The sequence below is a fragment of the Danio rerio genome, chromosome 7 (genome assembly GCF_052040795.2).
Source record: "Danio rerio strain M-AB ecotype USA chromosome 7, GRCz13ab, whole genome shotgun sequence".
In the NCBI taxonomy this organism is placed as follows: domain Eukaryota; kingdom Metazoa; phylum Chordata; class Actinopteri; order Cypriniformes; family Danionidae; genus Danio; species Danio rerio.
Window position 1 is genome coordinate 49,226,040 of NC_141027.1, and position 12,642 is coordinate 49,238,681.

General features: G+C 35.0%; 1 protein-coding gene across 2 annotated transcripts in view; it reads right to left on the bottom strand.

The window, feature by feature from the left end:
- Positions 1–2,961: 2,961 nt before the first annotated feature.
- The window catches only part of sin3ab (SIN3 transcription regulator family member Ab), a 48,900-nt gene continuing 39,219 nt past the window's right edge, over positions 2,962–12,642 (bottom strand). For both annotated transcript variants that reach the window (XM_087261766.1, XM_087261765.1), the window contains exons 19-21: positions 9,476–9,570; positions 7,535–7,736; positions 2,962–4,518 (exon numbers count right to left, since the gene is read on the bottom strand). In XM_087261766.1, the coding sequence (XP_087117892.1) occupies positions 4,297–4,518; positions 7,535–7,736; positions 9,476–9,570 (519 nt within the window). In that variant the 3' untranslated portion in view covers positions 2,962–4,296. The remainder of the gene's footprint in view (positions 4,519–7,534; positions 7,737–9,475; positions 9,571–12,642) is intronic.

Consider the following 12,642-nt stretch of genomic DNA (forward strand, 5'->3'; position numbering starts at 1 on the left):
ATGACAACTTGACATTATCAAGATGATACAACTTGTCATAAATCTGTCATAAACATGATTGCAATAAGGCCATTACAATTGTCATATAATTTATTAAGTGTTATTTAATGGCATCATTAATATTTTTATTGACCCCAACTACAGTGATACAAACTGAATGTTCTAAAAATGTCCCTAAAAATTGATGATGCTGCTATGAAGTTTTTTTGACATATCAACTGATTTAACTGTAATCACATGAAGCTCAAAGAAGAGTTTTGCACCAAACAAAAGTACCAGTAAAAATTATCACCAAAGTCTTTTTTTTCACTGCCTCAGGTTCTGGTGCCTGTTTACTAAGGGCCATACACTGCTAATTTGTTGCACTGCTGACCAATAGTAAACTCTGACCCTGATGAAGTGACAAGAAAGTGAAGACACTGGAGAAATCATTTGACCTTTTTTTGGCACACAAAGGTGTTTTCAAATGTTTAGTTTAACCACTGAAGTCACAGAATGTTTTGTCAATTTTCCTGTTCATTTTCTGGATGTTGAACATCTATTGTGGAAGACGGAGCTCTTGGATTTCATCTAAAATATCTTTAATTGTGTTTTGAAGATGTTGAATTTGGTAACACTTTAGTTGAAGGGGTATTTTTAAGACTGTCATGAGACGTTTATAATCATGACATGAAATGAATGAGATTTTATGCATGCTTAGGACAATTATTAAGTGTGTGTCAATTGGCTCAATTATGACATTTTAAATAGAAAGTGAATTTTTTTATGTTGTCATAAATCTGTCATAAACATGATTGTCATGAGGCCATTATAATGCTGTCATAAATATTTTTCTTTTCACTTTTTTCAGTGGAATAAACTATTTGTCATTGAAAAGTCTCATTAAAGAAGTCATTACTCTTTTAAATAATTTAAGAGCATCATTAACATATTTAATTACATTTTAATGACAAATTCAGCTTGTACCACTGTAGTTTAAAAAATAAAAATAAATAAATGCATGACAATAATAATGTCTTCATGACAATCATGTTTATGACAGATTTATGTAATCTTAATAATGTCAAGTGGTCATGACAAGAACAAAAATAGGTTATGATGTATTTGTTTACATCAAGAGATAACAAATACACTGCAAAAAATCCTTTTCTTGCTTAGATTTTTTGTCTTGTTTCTAGTTCAAATGTCTAAAAATTCCTAAATCAATAAGAATTTCCTAGACAAACAAAACATATTGTCTTGTTTTGAGAAATAATTAGCCAATATTAAGTGATTTTGTTCTTAAAACAAGCAAAATAATCTGCCAATGGGGTAAGCAAAACAATCTTACGTCAAAAGAAAAAACAAGATTATTTTGCTTACCCCATTGGCAGATTATTTTGCTTGTTTTAAGGAAAAACTCACTTAATATTGGCATATTATTTCTCAAAAGAAGACATTATGTTTTGCTTGTCTAGAAAATGCTTCTTGATATAAGAAATTTTAGATATTTAGACTAGAAACGAGACAAAAAAAAAGCAAGAAAAGCATTTTTTGCAGTGTAATCGCATATTTGCATTTGAAATGTCATAATTGAGCGTATGACACTTAATAACTGCTGTTTTAAGCACAGATAAAATCTCACTCACATTATAAAAGTTTCACGACAGTGTTATGAACACGCCTTAAAGTAAAGTGCTATCTTGAATTTTAATTTATTGTATGAACAAACCCTTTATTACAGAATGTATATCAGAAAAACTCACAGCCTACCTGAGTATTGCTGACCATTTCCATTCCTTTATGACTCCAGTGAAGCAATCTTGTGACAGTCACTTCCAGCAGGACAATCTTCCATAAAAACAAAGCTCAAGTCATCTTAGATTGCCTTCTTGAACTTGACAAATAAAAGTGACAAGCACACTCATACAAAAGGCAAGGCTCATTAATCTAATCACTCATTCATAACGTATCAGTACATGGATAAATGCTAAACGTATCAGTGTCTTTAAAAATAGAATCAAACAGGGGTCAAACAAAGTGCTGGCATCTTAAATCATCTCATTTTCCATTTTTTTGCTCCAAGTGTAATGGACTTGGAAAGCCTTGTAATGACCCATTTCTCCAGGGACTGCTTGATGCGCGCAAATCATAATTAAATAATGAGCCATACTAAACCAATGCAAAAAGTGTCAGCTAAAATGTACACACATAGATACTATACTACATTCTAGATCCTTATTTCTACGCTGTAAAACCCAAAAAGTTGAGGTAACTCAAATCGTTTGAGCCAACCAATTGCAACAAACCATTTAATTCCAAAAACTAATCCTAATGAGTACTGTGAACTTACCCCATTTGAGTAAACGAAGCAATTTGAGCACAGTAAAACAGAATAAATAAAGAACTCAAACCAACTGAGTACTGTAAAACTCAATAAGCATTTAAGAAAACTGATTGCTACGAATCATTTGAGTTAAGAAACTAATCTATACGAGTCCTGTGAACTTACTCTGTTTAAGTTAAAGTAATGAGGTATTTAATTAATTCATTACCCTCAACACTGAGTTCAAAACTCTTTTTAAATAAGTTAACTTTCATTACATTGAGTTTAACACTGTACACTCATTTCCTTTGATAAAGTTAACTGTTGGGTTTTACAATGTAAAAAAAAGTCATAAAAAGCTGAATTAGCTAGAGAAACCTAGCATTTCAAACGAATAACTGCATGCATCGATGTCAAAATATGCCTTAATGTCAAAGTGAGTGAGTGATGTTTAAAGTGAACTCATAATAGTCATATTTTAAAACTATACCAGCCCCCAGGAGATGGTCCGACGGCTCCCTCTGCTGCCAGTGTGCAAAACTACAGCGTTTCAGTCCACATTAATTATACACCCTCATATTCAGAATCCATTCAGACTGAAAACAGGCATGCATTATTGACCAACACATTCCCAGACAGCTTGCCGCGCAGCAGGGTGATCTACTACAATTCTGTTTTATTTCAATCTTTAAAACAATAATGAATAATATAAAAGGGCTGTACATGAGAACATAGAAACATGCCGTCATTGCCTTCTTTAAATATGTTTGACATATTCATCAGCATAACCCAAAGCCTCAAAACACACACAAATGCGCCTCAAGTTACATCTCCGGGCTTCTCGTTATTATGGGACCAAACAGGATCGTCTCTAAGTTCTACTCAGAAGAACACAGGCAGTGATATCACAAATTGGAATACAAGTCCGGATAAGGGCCAAATATAGAATGTCAAATAAAAATAAACATCTCAGGTTCTGGACGAACTTGAAGCTGTCAAAATGAACATTTCAGTGACCACGTGAAGAAAAGAAAGAAAGAAGAGACAAGAGTGACCAGACGAAACACTTTCAACAAGTACTCCCTTTGGTAAGAATAGTCATAAAGTGTTGTTTTTTCCTCTTAAACATCCCAGCGTTAGCCTCCTCCACTATGCTGATAAGGAAGCCTAGTAGCTGGACTACGTAACAGTGAAGGTTGTCGGAATATAAACAGTCTGGCATATATTTATATATATACACGCATCGTATTTACATTACAAGAGCTTCTTGTGACTGATCTGAATGTGGCGTTCCTGATTGACACGTTGTGGCTGGTATATTCGTTAGCAGTAATACCTTCATTAATGGTGCTGTAATTAACCTGCGAAAGGAAACCATAATTACATTTGGTGTATATTGCGAACAATACACTAGGGAAATTCACATCACCTTCATCATCAGTACTTGTGTTTAGCTGCGAAGCCTCCTCAAACGTAGAGACTTTTTCTTAAATAAAAAAACTGATTTGAGATTTTCTGTTGAACGTGTGGTTGAAGTGAACCACCAAAGACATATTGCTAATAAACTACTATTCCCCTTGAGTAGATGGAAATAAAAAAAGGATATACAAATGGGCTTGGATTTGACCTGTACGTGTAAACCATCCTTTCCACAAAAAAAGCCTCTCAAAAATCAGACAAAAGTGACTCTTATTGTCTTGGGAATTGAAGCAGAGTCTGACTGGAGCTGCAGCATTTGCAAGAAGGGTTTCCTTGCTCTCATGATTGAAAGACACAAACCATCTGGGTATAAAGTCCAGGGTGGCGGGGGACGAAAACGACAAGTCTTCAATCTAAAAATTTAAAAAGGTAAAAATTAAAAAAAAGAAAGAAAGTGAGCAATCTTCAAAGAACTCAATGGCGGTCAGGGTTTAATTATCAGTGCTACTTCAGTCATCGTAAAAACAACATAAAAATTGAGGGAAAAGCCCTCTCTTCTGAAGACTTGAGCTTTATGACGTAGTGCTGTAGGTGACTTTGTATTTGTTGATGTTCTGGAAGTGGAGGATCTTGGGCTCGCAGACGGTCCTGCAGGGCAGCAGCCCATCCTGGCCTTCTCCCATCAGCCACTTGTGGTTAGTGGCTGCCATGTCGCTGGTCACGTGCTCTTTCCGCCATCGGTCCAGCCACATCTGAAAGCGCTGATGCAGACGAGTGCTTACTCTCTGATGAGACTGGAAAAAAAAACAAAAAACATCAGGAGTCTTGGTGGTGATGTAAACCGTGCATCTAACTGTTTTTAGTGAAGGATTTATAATGGTAAATGTGGTCACTGTGGGGTCAAATTATACTGTGAGTTGCTTAATAAATTGTGCTGTTCCTATTAATAATAAAGAATATCATGACATTTACAACTGTGAACCACCAAATCAATCATAAGGGTAGGAAATTTGGAAGTTGAGATCTATGCATGATCTGAAAGCGCCATTGTCGTATGGTTTGTTAGGAGGACAATAATTAGTTGAGACACTACTATTAAAAATATGTAATTTGAGGGTTCAGAACAATCTAAATACTGAGACAATTACCTTTAAAAGCAAGATCTTAGCAATGCGCATTATTAATTAAAGTTCTGGTATTTACAGTAGGACATTTACAAAATGTTTTCTTGGACAATGATATTTACTTAATATTCAAATGATTTGGGGAATTTTATATATATATATATACATACATAAAATTTCGACTCATACAATTTATGATTTTCCACAATGAAACGATATAATCTTTAGAAAGAAAATTCACCACAGGTTTATGTATTTATTAAGTTGTTAAAGGTGAGTGTGTTAAGTATGCATGGGCCGGTATAAGATTCTGATGGTATGATAACCTTGGGCAAAAATATCACAGTTTCGCGGTATTGTAATTACCGCTCTAAAATACATTCTTTTTAAAATGTCTGGGTAAGTTTTTCCCCATTGAAGATGGTATATATTTTTTAACATCTAAAATATTTTGTAACAATAAACGTCAGGCTAAATAATTTAAATAAGTCACTGCCTTCTGCTGTCTTAATTAGTTTCAAAAACACAGCTTTATTTTCAACTTGAAAAGGCATCTTTGGATATTTTTCTTTTCTTTGGATATAAAGTTAGCCACTGCACTGTTCAGCTCTACAGCATGCTGGATGTTTGCTTATAAGAATTTTGCTTGTTAGATGTTTCCTGAATCATGGACTGACCAATAGCTTGTGATGTGGAGGGTCCTTTTCTACTGTTGCCCCCCAAAAATAATAAAACTCAATAAAATAGTTGTAAAAAAACATGTAAAAACCTAAACAAAAACTGACAAATACCTTAGGAACAGTATAACAGAAAACTTTAACAGTAAACCTTAAAACCGGTTATTGTCCCATGCCTAGTGTTAAGTAACTGCCTACTCAGGGATGGCAATTATTATGTAGCATTTTTGAATTACTCTGCACACCCTAGGACAGAAACCAATATTAGGAGTGCCAGGAACATCAGTGAGTCTGTGACTTTTAGCATGCATTTATTCTAAACTGTAAAGCAGCCCTGTTAGGTGTCTGTGAAGTCTGTGACTGAGCCATAAAAAAAATAAATTAAATTAATTTAAAAAAGTGAACATCTGATGCAATCAGCTTTAATTAAGTATCTAATTAAATGACTGTGATCCAAAATTCTAGTCAGCGGCGGTGGGAGTACCATTACATATTTTGATGGGTGTTCTTGGGTGTGCAGAATTACCTAATACTCTCGTCTTAAGTGACACAGAACTGGTCAACTCGTCATTCGTTTTCTCTTATCTCTTATTTTCTCTTTCATTTACATTAATGCTGCCATTAAATATTTAACATATCAATTGTATTGCTTACCAGTTAATAAAGTGTCAAAACAGAATTAAACTAATAATAATAATAATAATAATAATAATAATAATAATAATAATAAACTTATATCCACAATTTTGTCATTGCCATTGTGTGGCAAGAGTACTGTTATATCAGACTATTTGCTTAACATACTCCCTTACTTATGTTTTTTTATTATAAGAGTCAAACATATGTACGTGGTTTCAACAACCAGAAGTTGGACTTCAAAGGCATTTTGAAGGGCATTCACACCTATAATTTTCATGATCGGATAGCCATCTGACCAGAAAAAAAAAAAAAAAAAAAAACAACACACATCAAGCGACCAGGTGTAAAAAGACCCAATTTTTGATATCAAACACACCCCATACCCACTGCCCTCAGGGTTGTAAAAATAAAAATGTATATCACCATATTTACACCAAAAATAATAAAGGTGATTCCTTAGTCAACACACTTAAACTTTACACCAGTTACTGTGACCATTATTTAGAAATCATTTCTTTAAAAGTTTACATTGCAACACACCAAGTTTATCACCACACCACAGCCTTGATTTTTGCACATATCGTGTTTTGTTCCTTTTTCTGCAAATATTGACAAAGGTCCTAATTAAATTGATTCTTAAATATGTGTAAGAACATGCATTTCATTGTTTAAACCACTTAAAAATTCTCATACTATATCATCTATGTTGACTTATTAGAGACACCATGTTTGTCTACACTGAAGTAGAGAGATTGGAGCTGCTGGATTTACACGTTAATTCATCAACCAGAAATACATGAAGTTAAGAGACTCTTTAACTGGGGAAAGAATAGAGTAAATGTTCTAGTAACCTAAATGGTATCTTAAATAAGAAAGATTAGGTTCAAAATAATTATTATAACCATCTTCACAGAAATTAGCATATATTATACAAACTATAAATGTTGTTTTGCTATTACCATTGTATCCAAATATCTGAAACCTAAAATAAATGTTGTTTTAGTTTGAAAACACTGTTAAATTTTGATTTACGACAAGCTTGGCGCATGACTAAAAACAACTCTGAATTTAGCAGTGCATCACATCATTAACTGAGTCTTCTAATCTGGTGTGATAGTTTGCTCCAGGTACCAGTTTAGACTGATCACACTTGTGTGATCAACATATCAAAGGGTTATTAAAAATAATAATAATAATAATAATAATTTAGTGGCATCTTCCACACCCAGGACAGCATTAAATTGCTGAAACACTTTTTTTATATCGAGAAAAAAGGTTCTATGCTAAGAGTGCACAACAGACTTTCAAATTCGGTGTTGGAAACTGAAAGGCTCTTAAGTTTGAGAACCACTTTTCCATCATCTGTATACCTGATGTGCTCTCAGCTGTGCAGTGCGTCGGTACATGTAGTCCTCTGACTTGAAGACGTACACCATTTTGTACGAGTTGAGCTTAAACATGCACTCCATTTTCGAGTCATCGCCACCCTCTGAGGATTTCTTTGCTGTTTCTTTGGCCTCCCTCATCTGCATCTCCTGACCTCTCTGGCACTTACGAATTCTCCTCAAGTTCCTTAAAAAAAAAAACAGCACATCGCTTAATGTTCAAGAAACCTTTAAATTTCTTAAATTTAGTTGAAATGCTATCAATGAGATTAAGGCTCAGCATCTGACATCCTAAAGAGAGGAAGATCATAATCAATAGGAAAAAAATGCACCAATGCAACTGTCTACAGTGCACCTTGGTCTCCATAAATAAATGAAAAGATAATCTCCATTGAAAGCTCATATCCACAGCAAATGCATAATGACAAGCCAAGATTTTTGGGTGGACAATTAATTTTCCATTTTCAATTAAAGACTAAAATTAGAAGTGTACTTACCAAAGGTTACAGATGTGAATGGGCATAGAAACCATGACTCTTATTTTGAATTCAGGACTTCACTTAAAGAAACTAGCCAATCATCACAAAAAAGAAATCAGGTAGGGAATTAGGTTAAATGGCTAGGATATGGGTTGACATTGTGCATTATTCATTGCGCGACCATGCACTAGATGTGTTTGTTGCATTCCTTATCTCAAAAAAAAAAAAAAAAAAGTGGTGCAATGCCTTTTAAGCTCACACAGCACACACACAGAAAAAAGAATTAATCAATCCGAAAATAAATAAATAACTAACTGCTTGTCAGTTTGTGGATGAACGTCTCTCCAGCACCTCACATAAAACATGCATTAAGAAAAATAAAAGAACAAGCAAACGAATCATCCGCCCATGCTAGAGTGAAAATGTCTGTTGGAAAGAAATACACGCACATTTGAGGATAAAATTCACACCACAATTTTATTGACAAGCCCCTCTCTCAAATACAGCCATCTGTCTTTGTGCCAGACTATGGTCAGTTTAAATTTGAGCACCACTTTGTAAACTGACAACCCAGATCGAATTTAATATGGGAGGGCATGTCATCTCCGAGATCTTAGCATACGAGGTCCACTCACTCAAATCTTACAGGCAATAAAAGCATTTATGTACAATGATGAAATCAAGTCACATAGAGAAACACATCTGTGAATACAGAAACAGACCACAGCACACTTTATGTGGAGAAAGGACAAGTTTTCTGAAACCCAAGAGTTGGCTACTTCAAATAGATTCGAAAAAAATCTATTCAAAAGGAAAGTACAGATCTAAACAGAGCACTCTGCCTGCTCTTTTTATTTTCATCTTATCTAAATGCAGTCTTTATCCTCTTTAAAAAGTTGCCCTTGCAAAAAACACAATGACTCAACCGACCCCTGTTAAGAGCAGGCATATATAAAAACATCTTTTGTGTTTACAGATGAAAAACAAAATGTTAAAATTATTTTTTTACCTCATTATTAAATCTTAAAAAAGGCTCAACTTCAATGTTTTCCTAAATTAAAACAGTAAAATTGGTGCACAATTTTTAGATAACACCTCAGCACACATTTTCCACAAACATATCTCCATATTACAGTTCATAAATAAGCGTAAAATAATGACCAATATAACTGTACTGCGTCCACATCTAAGCACAGAGAAAAAGAGCCTAACAATGAGTGTTCATTAAATTAATTCCAAGTAAAGTGCGACTGCAAGCAGGCAGAGAGCCTAAGTGTGTTTGGTTATATATATATATATATGCAATTAAAACAGATAGCACTTGCACAGTGTGACTTTTCCCAAAAACTACTGTAAGCATTCCTGGGATGTTCCTGTCTTGAGGTGATGCTTCATTAGTTTAAGGGACTCATGGCTCTAAAGATGAGTGCAGTTGGCTGAGCCTCACCTGGGTAGAAACACAGGCTTCTGGGAAAGATGCTCTCGCAGCTCTGGAGAGGCCGAGCTGGTGTTCAGATACCGCTCCACATAGTCAGGCCAGCGCTGAAACACACAGACATTCAAGGTTACTCGAACAGAATAAATAAAAGAATTACTGTCTGGAACTGTTGGATGGATGAATGAATGAGATCACCAGGACATGAATAAACTCTGTGTGGCAGTTTTACACGTCTAACGCACAGCCATCTATTTTACATACTCAAAAAACACAATGACATTTCTGATGTAAAAAGTGAATGTAATAAAAATGTTAATAGAAAAATAGAACAAAAAACCCTTAACTGAATGTAACATGGTATGCAACTTATGTATTGACCTTATTCTGCAATGCAGAAGTGCGTTTTTGTGATAGTTTTGGAATCTCCAATTCAGAAATGGCTAGGAATAATAAACGGTAATTCAAATAAATCTTCTGGAATTTCGGCAGGAACAAAAGCATATATTGATTTTTTAAACACCATTTTAAGGACAAAATGATTAGCCTCTTAAAGCTTTGTTTTTTTCCGATAGTCTACAGAGCATACCATCGTTATACAATAACTTGCCTAATTACCCTAACCTGCCTTGTTAAACTAATAGAAGTGTCTTGAAAAATATCTAGTCAAATATTATTTAAAGTCATCATGGCAAAGATAAAATAATCAGCTTTACAGAAAATAAAATATAAAAAACATTGGTAAGAAAAATGACAATGCAATTTGGAAACACCGCAAATGATGGAAGATTTCAACATGTCTCAAATAAGAAAAAGTTAGCGCAGCATATTTGATGCATAAAAAGTAAAAACGTACAACTTTCAATATTGTCAAAAACAGCAAAGTTCTTTCAGACCTTACATGTAAAAAGGCCTAAATACATGCAATGTCTTTTAAATATGTTGCTCATATTCAACTAACACAAACACTTGTGATCGGTTTGTGAGATCGACCAGATCAGAGAGTCATTAAATGTAATTATCGTTCGATACCGATCTCCAGACGATCGATCCGACCATCTCTAGACTGTACACACAGGTAAACATTTTGAAATTAGATACTGACATAGAGCACTTTAAATTATTATATAAGCCACCATAATTTATAAATAAAACATATTCTGACATACATTCACTTTTTGAAAGGTTTCTAAGAAAATTAAAAAAAATCAAAACTTTGATAATTAATCAGGAACAATTTGTGTATTGTGCATTGCATGGTTAAAGACTAAACCGAAAGCGTGCAAAGATGAATATTCAATGATTAAACATAAATAAATAAAATATATATATTAAAGATAAAAATATATACATTTATTATGTTAAATAATTATTAGTATTAATGAAAATAATCCTTAATAAGAGAAATAACCGGAGGAAAATATCACTATTGTTATTATAGATTACCAATTCTTATTAAATCGAAACCCGATGCTGAAGACAGGAATAGGCAAGAATAAAATCATGCATATTAGCTTTTAAAATCACTTTTTAAATACTTAAAAACTGAGAACTAAAAAAATAAAATAAAAATAAAATCTAATTCCATTATTTGATTTAGTAATTTTAAACAATGTTCAAATAACTCAAACATTATGTAGTGCTACTTTGGCTGAGAACACACTGCAGAATGCCCCACATTTTTCTCAGGGCCCATTACTGTCTTCCTATGATGCTACTGAACGATGGGCTACAGAATATATTTGAAAGTCCTGGAGGAACTGTGGGAGCTGATGCAAAAGTGGATGCACAGCCTTGTTTCACAAAGGACATCCCCTAGATTACAGTGTGGTTCAGGTTTGCCAGTCTGCTGATGGCATCCATACAGAGATGTGCAAAACAGTCCAACACAACTGTCTGTTTTCATGTAGAACTTCATAAGAGTCCACCGTCTGCCACCTTCCTCTACCTTCTCAGTAGGCTTCATGAAATGATCAGCAGTTCCCACATTTCCCTCCATTCATTAAACAGTACCTTGCTGTTTCTGATCCTGTGGATACTGCCGCAGGGACTGTTCATAAGAACATGTTCAGCTGTCAGGACAAGCTTATCCAGCATCCCGAACAGTGCCACAAGCCCAAATCAATTTAAGAAAGAAGTCCCAAAAGAGCGAAGGGGCTGGTGTAAAGGATGTCAACAAAACGCCTGTAGTCTGTGTCCAACAATTTTTCATCTGCTATGACTGTAATGGAGTAATAACTCAAACGGTCTGTGCTGAAAGAGAAGTTCCCTCCCAAATCCCAAGCACAAATAAGAGTCTGTCAGGACAAATGTTTTTAAGTCACCTTTGTGGGTTCTTTGTTGTCAGATGCTGGTTGAGGTACAGCTCTGGAGTATCCATTCATCAACAGAAAGTATCTGTGAGGTCTTCCTACATTCCTCCTGGAGTCCATGTGTAGAATACTGATATGCAGACCAATATTTATATGCAAGACAGGACAAGATGTTGTGCAGGACATGATTTGTGCCAGAAGAGAGCAGAATTGGCTCATATAAACAGGAGTGAAGTCTTGCTGTGGGGCATCCGTTCATTTTGGTACTTTTAGGCCATTTAGAGCATGCCAGAACACCATACAAGATGTTCTTACAGGTGAGAAACCTGGAGTGACTTGTGAACATGTACTTCATCTCCATCGCACTCCTCTTCTAAGGTGCAAAAGGAAAGAGCAGGAGTTGAGAGACACTCTCTTGCTTTCCCTTCAACACCTCTGGCAGCAGCAGGTGGCACAGATGGAGCAGATGTTGCTGGAAATTGCGACGCAGCAGAATGACAAAATCTGTTCCTCTGAAGGATGGATCTCGGCCTTCATGAGACCCGTCAGCTTAAAGCAGAGCATGCAAAGTAATGGAATAGCAAATTTGTGCTGAGACAACTATACTGAATTTAGCCTGACTGGTCTGTGTTCTGCAGTTTGGTTAAAGTAGTGTTTTTTCACTTTGAGAATGTTAGTGTGTAACGTACACTTGGGTCTAATAAAACGGTCTAATAAGGTTACAAATCCCAAAGTCCGCTCTGAACTACAACAAACAATTTAATAGACTGCAAGTTTTGTTTATTTGTTATAAGGTTGGGTTGATAATCAATGCTATCATCCATCGCAGATGGCCGGTAGACATCATGATGCTGAGCCGGCATCAAA